The following is a 12322-nucleotide window of genomic DNA, read 5'->3' on the forward strand; positions in this document are numbered from 1 at the left end:
GTTGATTGTTTCTTCATTAAATCGGTTTTTGATCCCCACTATTGTTTCATTGCCAATCCTTGCATTAAGATCTCCCAGGATAATTACTTCATCTTGCTTTGGAATACCGTTGAGGGTTCTCTGCAAGTTCTGGTAAAAAGTGTCAATCTCTAACCGGGGTTTGTTGATGTCAGGCGCGTAAACACTGATTATATGACTTGTTTTGCTCTTCTGAAGTTTAACTGTTGGTTGCAGCAGTCTGTTGTTGACGTAGTTTATGCCGCTTATGTTGTTTTCCTACTTTCCATTCATCAATATGCCTACTCCCGACGTTGCTCTTTCATTCTTTTCTCTTCCGCTGTATATAAGAATGTAGCTTCCAAACCTGGTGCTGCCCTTGCCTTTCTTTTTCGTTTCTTCTATAGCACAGATATCGATTCCTTTATTTTCCAGTTCCATTATTATTTCCTGATGTTTGTTGTTGAAGGAGGTTACATTCCAAGTCGCCACTCTAAGGGGTTTGGATTTTCTTATTCGTTTCCTTGTTCTCGCCGTGTCGTCATCAAAATAATCAGTCCTATCCGAGGCTAAGTTGTTGGTTCCATTAGCATAAGTTTTTTTGACCGTGGGTAGGTTGCTGGCCTCTCCCATGAATCCTCCTCCTTTATCCAGGCTTGGGACCGGCAACGTCAACAGTTGAGTTACTTAATTCACCCAACCGCTAACGCAGGCGGAGTTATCCAATCCAATATGTGTTTATTATTTTTATTGATCTTTATGATGCTTAATTATTAGTCGAAATCTATCGACTTTCAGCAACTATCCAGCAAACTTAATAAAGTGCTTAATAAAATCAACGTCTCATTGACAAATTTGGACGAAGTTGAAGGGTTATTTAGTGCAAATTTTTAAAATCAGGCGAGTCAAAAACATACGAATTTTTATTATATTTACTTTCAATCAAATCTTTAAAATTTATCTCATTATTTGATTTATTTACCGCATGGCTTATATGGATTCAGTTTTTAGAAAAAAATGTCACAAACACTTATTCACACAATTCAACAAAGGACACAATAGTACAGTCACTAAAATAAGATTCTGTGTACACGATTAAAAATTGAATTTAAAAATCAAGGTCATTAATCCAGTCCAGCACAGAGTAAGTGGCCTCAAAGAAGTCGCTCTTGTCGACAGTAGGGCATTTTACACTATTTTATTAAATTCCCTAAGTCCCCTTACCCGCGGATGGTGGGAGGTGTAATATTGCTCAGAATCGGGAGCCAAGGCAAATCTTGTGTCAAAAGGTGTGGTCTTTAAACAGCCGCTAATTGTTCTCGTTGTTTCGTTGAGTTTGGTGTCGATAGTCTTTACATGGCAGCTGTTCAGCCAGACACAGCACAGTATTCAGCCACAAAGCTAAGAGCTGAAGTTTTGAGAGTCGATGCTTTTGCGTCCCAAGTAGTACCGCAGAGTGTGTGAATTATATTATTTCTGGTGTTTATTTAAGCCGCGGTGGTAGCTAGTTGTGCTTTGTATGGAAGAGTTCAGTCCATTGTTACCCCTAAATATTTTGGTTAAAGATTATACCGTAGTAAGTTATTATTGAAGTATACTGGGGGCTCTAGTCGTACTTGTTTATTATTTGGGTGGAAGCACATCACTTCAGTTTCATTCTTATTAGGGATTAGTCTCCAGTCGGGCGAAATGTCCTCCCCAGCATGGCCAGACCTTCCGACAGCGTGTTACTGGCCTCCCCCATGGTTTTACTCCGCGATGCAAGAGCTATGTCATCAGCATATCCGAACTTTCCTGACGTTGTGTGTGGCAGGTCGGAAATATATAGATTAAACAGGGCAGGTGCGAGTACCTACCGAGCCCTGAGGCAGTCCATTATTGAGATGTCTCATTTTGCTTTTGTTCCCTCCTGTTATTATTTGGAAAGGCCTATCACAAAGCATGTTGTTCAGCAGGCTGCATGGTACCACGTTGAGATACTTGTAGGAGTCTTTCTCTCGAGATCGTGTCGTATGCTGCAGTCACGTGTTTGGTCAAACACCACCTGTTATTGAAACCCTGCTTCGATGTGTGTTGTTAAGCTAAAAAGGCTAACGACCCAATCGGTCTTTCTGCCCAGAAAGATATATTTTTTTGCGTTTTTGATTAAAAACTTTAAACGAAAACCATAATAGTTTTTGGGAAAAACGGGATAAATTTATTTTCGTTTGTGTCCCGAATTCGACTCAGATTCATCCAAAGCTATAAATATATCTTGTAATTTTTACATCCAGATTATTATATACATCCAGATCGTCAGTATTTTAAGTAAAATTCTACAAAATAGAGCGTGTTTCAGTAGAAAGCAAATAAAAAAAAATCAGTCAAAACTAAAACACTTTTTTTTTACAAACTCTACAGTTATCAGAGGAATGGTAGTTATGAGTTTTCCAAATAATTTATTATACACTTTCACTTATTCAGTTTGTTTTCTGATTATATCAGTTTTCAAAATTATTTGATTTTTGTCACAAATTCGAAACTGGCAAGGGATTTAAAAACTTTTTCCATAGCGACGAAGGAGGAGAGCGTTCTAATAATTTATTTCATATTTTTTTTTGCGAAAAATACCTTAAGATTGTCCAAATTTTTAAGTGATTTTTTTGAAAATTAAGCGTTTAGAAAAAAGAGTAGCTGCTAAAAGTGAAAAATTCTGAACTTTTGAAGAAATGTTAAAAATATTCTTCATAAATGGCCCTTAAAATAAATCTAAAAACAAGTAAAAACGGAACTGAGTTACTGCGTCGGTGCGCTGGGTTAGCGCGCCAAGCCATTTGCGTAGCACTGCGCCGACTCCTAAAAATTAATTGAGTTACGGCTAACACTGCTACGATGGGGCCTGAACGCCCGAATCATTGGTTGATAGCAAAAGTTATGATAAATTAATTAAATATTTTCAAAATATCGCATAATTTTAAAGCATATAAACAAATTTGTAATTGCTCCGAATTTTAATAAAAAGTAATGGCCCATGGGGGGATCGAACCCGCGACCTTCGCGTTATTAGCACGACGCTCTAACCAACTGAGCTAATGGGCCTGTTCATCTTCGAAAGCTTCCACCTATTTTATTCTGGAAACCTCTTTCAATTTGTTATACTAAATATACTTTCATTAATATTGAATTGAAAATGTAAATGTTTAACTGAATGTGACCTACTTACATTTTTGTTACGCAACTCACTTCATATTTCAGAAGTAAAACACTAAACGTTTTTATTATCCTGGTTATAATAAGCAAATATGTCTTTGGTTCACTGTATATTTTGAGGAATTACAGTGTTGTTATTACTCTGTGTTGTCATCATTTCTTTTACTCTCACTAATATAATGTGTTTGAAAATTTGCCAGTTTTCAATAATTTAAAATGTCCTGCAGCTTGTAGAAAAAGGTTAATTTCAGAAAATGATAATTTCAAAAAAGATAATTTCAGAAAATTCAATGAAATCAGATAAACCCTGATTTTCAAACTCTCACTGGGAATAAAGTCAATAAATGAAACACCTTTTTTTCGAAATATGGTCGGACATGTCGCTTATTATTTAAAGTTGTGCACTTCTCGATGTTAAATGGCGTCATCGACAATTTTTAATTGATAGTCCAGGTTTTTTATGACTATCCTTAAAGAGTATGTCAGTTTACACATGCATTCTAAATACCACATTAAAATGTCTTGTTTAAAAATGGTTTGACTGAAATCAACCAGTTCAAAAAATATGTAAATTTGGTTCAACTCCATCCTGTTTCGTCAATCACTGCTCAAAATATTGTTCATTATCTAACTGAGAAAATCCTAAACGAAACAAACTCGTTTTGGACATTTCTAATTACTTGGGCGGAAATTTGTCTACGCTCCTGTCGTATTTGTTTTTGCAACTCCTCATTGTTTTCCGGTTGGATCTGAAACACTTTGCATTTCAAGTACCTACTCGTAGAGGAAATAGTCTATTGGTGTTAAATCCGAATATCTTGGAGGCCATTCAACCGGTCTTCTTCTATCAATCAATCTGCCTAAAAACAGATCATGCAGATACTCAGTCAGCTCTTGCAAAATGACCAGGGGCACCCTCTTGTTGGAAGTAGATGTTTCCAGTCGCTACATCATCCGGATCAGAAAACGCAGCAGCCAAATTGGGAACTAATTATTCTTGCATGAGTTCTAAATAGCTCGCTCCATTGAGAAAATCCATCCTTGAAAATCAGGTCAATTCGATCACCAATAATCCCTATCCAAACATTGATTTTTGACAAACTTTCTGAATGTTGCGAAAGGTCTGCCCTCATCCAGGGCGGGTTTTTGTCTGTCCAATTCCAATAATTAAAATTTTGTTGCAGTTTTTAGTAGATTCATCATTTCTTCCTAATACTGAAGTGTTCTATGCGGATCATCTTCCGTGACTTTTTGGTGGATTGTTATTTTATAAAGTTGAAATTTTTAGGTTTTAATAATTGAGTAACTATTTGAGTGTAACTAACATTTTGTGTTTTTGCTCTATTTCCGTAACCGATGATCATTTTAATTTCAATTTTCTGGATTTCAGTTAAGGTCGACATTTTGATGGCAATCTTTCATCAAACGCTGTTTTTTTAAAATTGCAAGAAACGTTTGATATTTAGTACACATGTTTAAATTGACATACCCTTTAAGATTAGCCTCGAAAAATAGGATTGGCAGTGATGGCAAACTTTTGCTACACTTTTGGAACCCGCTGTTTAAACATTTGTGTTGAATTATACTGAATTTCTTGCATGTTAGATACTCTCACTGTACATCCACATATTATTTGTTTTCTTTGCATTCGGTTGCAAACTTACGTAGGTACTGCCTCGAGATACTTATTTTAGAATTATCCAATATTTTATGCTTTCAGGTTCAACCTGTAGCTGAGTTAAGCGAACTTAGTCGAAGATCTGCTCATGATGGTGGAGAAATCGACTTGGATGACTCAAACATTAGAGGAGGCACTCTAAAGCGATCTGGCAGTAGAAGGTTTAACAAGTCCACGACGGTAAGTTATTTTCTTATTTTCTGCTAATTGCTGAATTGTCAGTCAGCGTCAAACAACATTGAGGTGCCCTGTAGAAGGTGTTGTCCGTATCAATTTTAAATCTCTGGGTCAAGCAAATTAATAAATATTTATCAGTTATCTATGAAAAAAATTGAACGGCATTTTGTACTATTTAACAATACAACATATGTGAAATTATTGTTAAAAATTAGCGATTAAGCCTTTGGCTTTCTAACTGCACTAAGTATGTTCTTCAGAACTCGGAATGGGGGAAATCAAGTACGAAACAACACTAAAAGTACAACATATAACATTGAATGAATTCCACCATTAAATAGATGAAACCGTGAACCGAGCAGTAATATGCAGTGTAACTTTTCTCTTTGATTAAATATATTTTATAGATAATACTATGTGGTTTGCTCTTCTGATGATTTCAGCAATCTATTTTTGCCTCAATAAATCGATAACTTATCATAATTAATAATTCTGCGAAGTCGTTTATAGCCGCAATAGATTCTCTTATTACTGATCACCCATAAAAGGATCGGTGTATTTTTCTGTAAAACTGGATGTTTTTGGAATCTCTTGGGCGTCTGTTTTCATTACATTTATTTTCTCTTTATATGGTCATATAGCAAGAACGGCATGCATTCTGCACATACTTTGAATTAATTAATTATGTGACCGTTTACTGGCTTTACTGGGCTATGATATAACAATTGTTGTTGAATATCTAAATAAAAATGTTCAATCTAAGAACAGGTTTCAGTTTAAATTCCTTCTCCGATCGATTAATTCATCTGGTTAGTATTGTACTATCATCATGGGCGTATCACCATTATGGAGTTTTATCGTAAATTATCCTGTGACTACTATTAAATTACGTTTAATAAGTGTTTTTTCGAAATGTAATAATGATTATTTTAACATTACTTTAACTTATTCATTCATAAGTTCCCAATTTAAAACTAGACTTTAATATTAATATTTAAGTAATCGAGTCTTTAGTTGTCGATTAACAAGGTATATTATATATATTAGGATTATATATTGTATTTGCAAATACGACAAAATGGTAGAAAAATCGGGAATACATTTTTCTAACTAATTTTACTAACGCAAATCAAATTAACATGGTGCCAAATAAACTTAACTCAAAAGAGAGTTGTACCCAAATTTACATGTACCTACTTAATGTGAATCTATATATCTGGTACCAAGCAGATGCAGATCTATATTTATATGAATTTTTGCGAACTTGCGCGGTTATAATTATGCAACTTAATTTTGGGTCACTCTGTATAATTTAGAGTCAGCATTTTATCTAAACATTTATATATTGATAGCAAGTATCTATATTTCGCTTCTCTAATGCCGAGAAATTTTTTGAACGTTTCAATCGAAATACACATAGGTATATCACATTATATATTTTCCTAAATAGGCGGATTTATTCTGTTTTCATTAGTCCAGTTCAGTTTAGAAGAAAAATTGATATTGTGGTACATATTGAAAGTACATAAGAATCATTGGAAATGTCCCATCCCTTTTATCAATGAAAAGGAAAGCGAATATGGGCTTAGGAGGTATTGCAAACAGACGACGTACTTCAATACTGACTTTTTATAGAAAGTAAAGGTTGATATTAAATACATTCAAAACACTTTAAAGCACAGTTTAGAATTATTCAAATTTCACTTTGAGAGTAGACTTAAATTAGCATTACTTGAGTTTTTCACCTACTTAAGTCAGTGCTACATTTCCTTAAGACCAGCTTTTAAAGTGAGCTGGACAACTGGAGCCCCCAGATATGCAGGCTAATAAATTAATGGACACAGTAAATTCGTAAAACCGTGTCTGTTTACAAAACATGCATTTAGAAGCTAATAATAAATTACGTACTTAAATGTATTTTAAGCGGTGCGCTACTGACTTATTGCATGACTCTTGTGACTCTCAAAAGGTCACTAGGTAATGTCTAGTAAATGCACTTTGGCGAAGCATCGGAAAATGTACTTTTATTTTCTCTTTATGTAGTGGCTTAATAGGTTCGTACTACTTCGAAGAATTGACATAGAAAAAGTGAGAACGTGATGCAGAATGGTAATTTCGATAATCAAAGTAATCCTCTAGGCATGTTGTGGGAGGTTCGCTGGCCGAAACTGGGTCGTTCAATGATGATATAAATATCTGGCCAAATGTTTATATGTCGGTTTCGTGATATGGTTCTATTTGGCGAACTATCCTGATCTAAGAAGTCACGATTAACATATCTAGTCATCGATGTCTTGCGCTAAGTTCTATTAAATCGCTTAAAAGCCATGTGGACCCAATTTGACTTGGTGTATACGCAACATGCTCATAGTCATATTCGTTACAATGTAAATGCGTTCATGGTAATATCATGACATTTTTCCCGCAATTATGCATACAGAAGTAAAACAAAATGCACCAAGCAACATAGGAATTGTTGAAAATGCAGAAATATTTCTCATTAAAAACTGAAAGAAAAGTAATTTACTTAATATTACATTTTCATAGTTTTCATAGCAGTATTTCAAAATATCTTCCGAATTTCGAATCTTGCAAAGGTCAATGCTTGACCTTCTACTTATTATTCGTTATACTAAAATCACCTTTGTTTTGCCAACTATCAATATCTCGATCATTTGGTACATTCTGTAGGTACACACCTTTTTGAATCAAAATTCTGCCTGGAAATTGCTAAACATCTTTCATACAAGTTGCAATTGCGAACAGCAGTAACCTATTTTTATTTATATTGTTTGATATATTTATGCTTATTCCTGGACCCCTCGCAAAATATTGATGAAAGCTACAATAATGAACTTATACTACGAATTGAATTGCATTGTTCCAATCTTTTAGCATAAATGGAATCATTTTTTATCAGTGTGTATTCACGATAAAGCATTTTTTTCATTTTTATTTAATAATTTTGTCTAATTATTTATATTGTCAATTTACTTAATTGTAATTGTGCATTCGTGCTGTTATAGTTAAGCAACTCTAACGTATTTCATGGGTGGGTACCAACATTCTAAAAATCGGGAGCCCTTGAAACTTGAACGCGGAAACATTAAAGAAGCAAGAGTAAACAACCGTCTAAAACTGGGTTAGTTTAGAAGCGAGTTGTATATACTTTCAACGGATTAATTGCTTAAAAATAAGGAAATGAATTATAAAAGTGCAGATAGAACAACAATTGTCAAAAAGAGTATTTATTTAAATATATTTGGTTCACACATTGTAATCCGTTTGTAATTTATTTAAAAACCAAATATATGTTTGGATTACAATTTAAGTAGGGCACATGTACTTTTAATACACGTGTTCAGGAGATTTGTTTTGAAAATTAGTACCACGCGTTTCCAACTGGAGAATTTTTACCACAATTTATCAATCTCGGACTAAATGCGTTTTCCTAAAAACTTTGTTAGATATTTTATTTTATGAAAGACTAAATTTAATTGATTTAGATTGAGGAACTATTTGTAAAATTGCTCCAGTTATTGTGCAAGGCTCTATGGACACCAAAAAATTGGGCAGAAGTTTCTGGCGTATCTAAGAAGATCTTAATACAAATTAATTCAAACTTCAAGATTAGAAATATACCGTTCACACATTATTATTCTTATTATTTGTTGTCTTTTTTATGTTTTGACTTTAGAAATATGGCTGAAACTGAGGGCAAATTACTAGTCACTACAAACATTAAAAATTTACTAATAACTTAATAGTTAGTTTCCTTTATAATTTTTTATTTTCTTCTTTGAGACCTCAGTTTGTGTCAACAAAATACTATCACGATTTGAAAACTTCTTGACTCTCCCGAGGTTATTTGAATAATATTGGATAATTAGTATATCGTTTCTGTTCTTTCTGGATGAAACTAAACATTTTATTATGGCCAGTTATTTTACCTTAGTTTAGTTTTCTACATACCATAGATTATTGAATTTTGGAAATACTAAGTGTTTCCCGAATCTTCGGAGCCATTTGCAATTAATTAGAGCCGTTGCCATCGGAAATCCATATATAAAAAATAAATGTTTAACCATATATTTTTCTCTTTAAAACATGGAGATCTAGGTTTCCGACTTAGTTCTAGTTATCCGTTCCGCGAATGTACTTCTTACACTTTGTATTCCGATCGATATATTAAAAAATATTTGAACTTGAAAAAGACAATTAACGATGAAAGCGCAAAAGTGAATCGCGGATTCAAAGCATTTCCATGACAAAGCAACTGCAATACTTAAAACTTTACATTTTTGCTTCGAAACAACACCCCAAACAAACAAAAATACCGGAAGATAAAATCAGTGTTTATTTTTTTTTTCGGAAATTTTCAGTTTACATTTTCTATTGCGGCTCACCCTGTAGAATAACTGCAGTCGCAGCAGGGCAAGGTCGAATCCAGTGAAGCAATTTTGCAACTTCCTCATATGATTATCTTTTAATCAGGACTGAAAACAATGAACGCTTTCTTCTCTAACAGGAAAGTAGTTAATGGCGTTGTTTTATGCAGGGGAATTAAGCACAATTAACATGCATAAAGCAACAACTAAACAACATTTTAAATACCATCGGTTTACGAAGCGGTTTTTACATGCAAATTTAACTGTTTTGTCGGAGTTTCCTGGCACCGTTTGTTCATGGCTCATTCCTGCAAATTGAATTTTAGAACAACATTCAAATGCTTAATGTATTTTTTCAGTCCCAAGTTGCAATTTGTCAACGTATTGATTCAGTTGTCTGTTGGCGTTTTCATATCTCGAAATTCTTGTCAATATTTACTACATTTCTTGTTTGTTATAAGACACTCAACTGCTTATTTATTGAGAAGCAGAACACATTAGAAACACATTAAGTCCGATAAAACGAAGTGTTTTTGGTTTTTATCAGTGTTAGATCTGACACCGATATTTATTTTGTACCTAGACAATGCGTAATCGAATATTTTAACTTGAATTTATCTACAGTTTTTAGAGATTCCTTATTATTAAACGTAATTCGAAATATTTGCAATATTTACTTTTATTAAGCTTTATTATTTCGTTTTAGATGATAGGAAATCTGTAGTACATATATGTAAAAGACTAACAAACACACAATATTTTGGAGTGTAGTTTAAATTAACGAACATAAAAAGCCTCATTAAAGATCTACAATTTCTTGCATAACAGCCCATTAAGATGCGTTTTGAGTTGGTTCTCCCAATTTATGTAAATGTGCCGCAAAGTTTCTCTTTAAAAGTCTTTTAAAAAGTAGTTCACTTAAGTGTTGACACCTTCGATTATTTATCTACTTTCGACATTTATTCTTTTGGAAATAATGTCATTTACAGTGATTATTTCTAGTGTACATTTCACTGTATATTTTTCATGAGTTGCTTTCTTAAGTGTTTTTTTTTTATATTGGACAACAAAAGTCTCTGGAAAGTGAATAGATGGGATAGGTGGGCATGACTTATTGTTATCAGATTTCAATCAATTAAGGCCACGAAAGTAAAGTGAAAGAAATACAAAACTTATTTGCCACAAATCAGTTATGGTTGATCGGTTAATATATCATAAAAGTGTACATAATCATAGATCAGAGCTGTTTAAAGTTGCAGTTTTTTGGTAGAGTGGAAAGTTAATTAAAAATTGATATTCTTTGGTTTCTATCGTGGACTTTACAATGTTTTTACGTAATACCATTATAATTCCTTTCTGAGAGAGCTGACTATTGACGTTAATACAAATTAAAAGAAAGTGTTGTAGACATTTTATGCAAGTGCGTTAAGCGACTTGAATTAAAATTGGATCTATTACAACATTCACTCTGCATCCATCTCTCAACTAGAAATAATTCCGATTCTATGTGATTTGAAATTGTTTAGATTGCTAATGTTGTAAAATTGTTGTTTGAGTTTACTTTTTCTTGTCAAAGGCTACTGAAGAAATTCAATTGCATTCACCCATACTAGAATTTTCTTTGACAATACTACAATTTTCAAAGCAATTTTTTTCCGAAAACTTGAAAAATTCAAAACAATCGTGATATTTTCACAAATATAATGGTTCCTTAATATTTTATGAAAGCATGTAGTATGTACTACTCACATTGGACATTAATTAATATGCATACATCCTGTACGAGTTCAGCTATACCTGAGTAATACTAAATTAAAAATTTAAATAACAATAAATTTTATGTAATAATGTTCAGCTTGTTATGTTCAGGCGATGAAATAACTGGGTTACTGTCGGAATTTGTTTTAAGACTGAACGGGTGTGACATGTAAAATCAATTATTAGTCTTATGCCGGCCGTCCATTGGTCTTTAACCCAAATACTTATAAAAATGAGTCAGTCAATCGAATAAACATGATGTTTATAATCAGTGCCATAATGATATATCTTTAGAGAAATTCTTACATGTCTCTTATTTACTACTTGGCCAGATACTTTTTTGACACAATCAATCGGAGCTTTCCGTTATTTATAACACTTAGAACAAACAGCATGTGGCGGTAGAAATATGCTGACTGCTGGTTGAGTGAAGTTAAAAATCTTCTATTAAAATTTTATTTAAATCGAGGTGGTGTTGAGAGAGGCCTTGAGCATCTATCATACCAATAACGTTTGTGTAGTGAAACAGTGTATTTTGAGCATTTTCTGTTGCGTGGAAATAGTAACTGAAAATTGTGAAAAATACAGCAATTAGGAATCACATTTTAGTTAATAACCGAAATACACTACTAATGAGAAGCGTTTGCTTTTACCGCAAGAATTGCATTTAAACTACATATAATGGTGACTGAGCTACTGATCGTTTTCTTCGTCATTAAAGTGTCTTTCGGTTTCATGTCGGAGTTAAAGAAAATTGAAACCAAAGCATTAGCGGAAAAACTTAATTCTAATAATCTGGAATTCTATTCGAATGTAGATAAGGATGTTTCGACGCCATTGTGAGTTTTCATGTTGCGAATACTGAATTTTTATGCAAGTTTCCTTGTCACAGAATGGTGAATGTTAAACTGTAGGAGGAAAATATTTATTTTGTCTTGTCAATTACACATTTAGTTATTATTATTATGATTATACTTAAGCATTCCGCTGTCAATTTTTCTGATTAGAAATTAGTTTTACTAATATCGCATGTTCACCTTTATGACAATTTTTTTTCCTCTAATCCTCTAATCTGAGTACCTACGGCGTTTCCCTAGAATTGTTTTAGCTGAAAGAGAACTACAGCTTTGCACTA

At 33.3% G+C, this 12322-nt stretch overlaps 1 protein-coding gene and 1 non-coding gene across 2 annotated transcripts in view; one reads left to right on the top strand and one right to left on the bottom strand.

The window, feature by feature from the left end:
• The window catches only part of LOC109537778 (unconventional myosin-XVIIIa), a 158599-nt gene that overhangs the window by 40324 nt on the left and 105953 nt on the right, over positions 1 to 12322 (top strand). The window contains exon 6 of the mRNA XM_019904657.2: positions 4907 to 5044. Within this exon, the coding sequence (XP_019760216.2) occupies positions 4907 to 5044 (138 nt within the window). The remainder of the gene's footprint in view (positions 1 to 4906; positions 5045 to 12322) is intronic.
• On the bottom strand, positions 3002 to 3075 carry Trnai-aau. Its single transcript has one exon. It is a non-coding gene; the product is annotated as a tRNA-Ile (tRNA).

This window comes from Dendroctonus ponderosae, unplaced genomic scaffold (genome assembly GCF_020466585.1).
Source record: "Dendroctonus ponderosae isolate FM_Combo_2020 unplaced genomic scaffold, Dpon_F_20191213v2 Dpon_F_20191213_4, whole genome shotgun sequence".
In the NCBI taxonomy this organism is placed as follows: domain Eukaryota; kingdom Metazoa; phylum Arthropoda; class Insecta; order Coleoptera; family Curculionidae; genus Dendroctonus; species Dendroctonus ponderosae.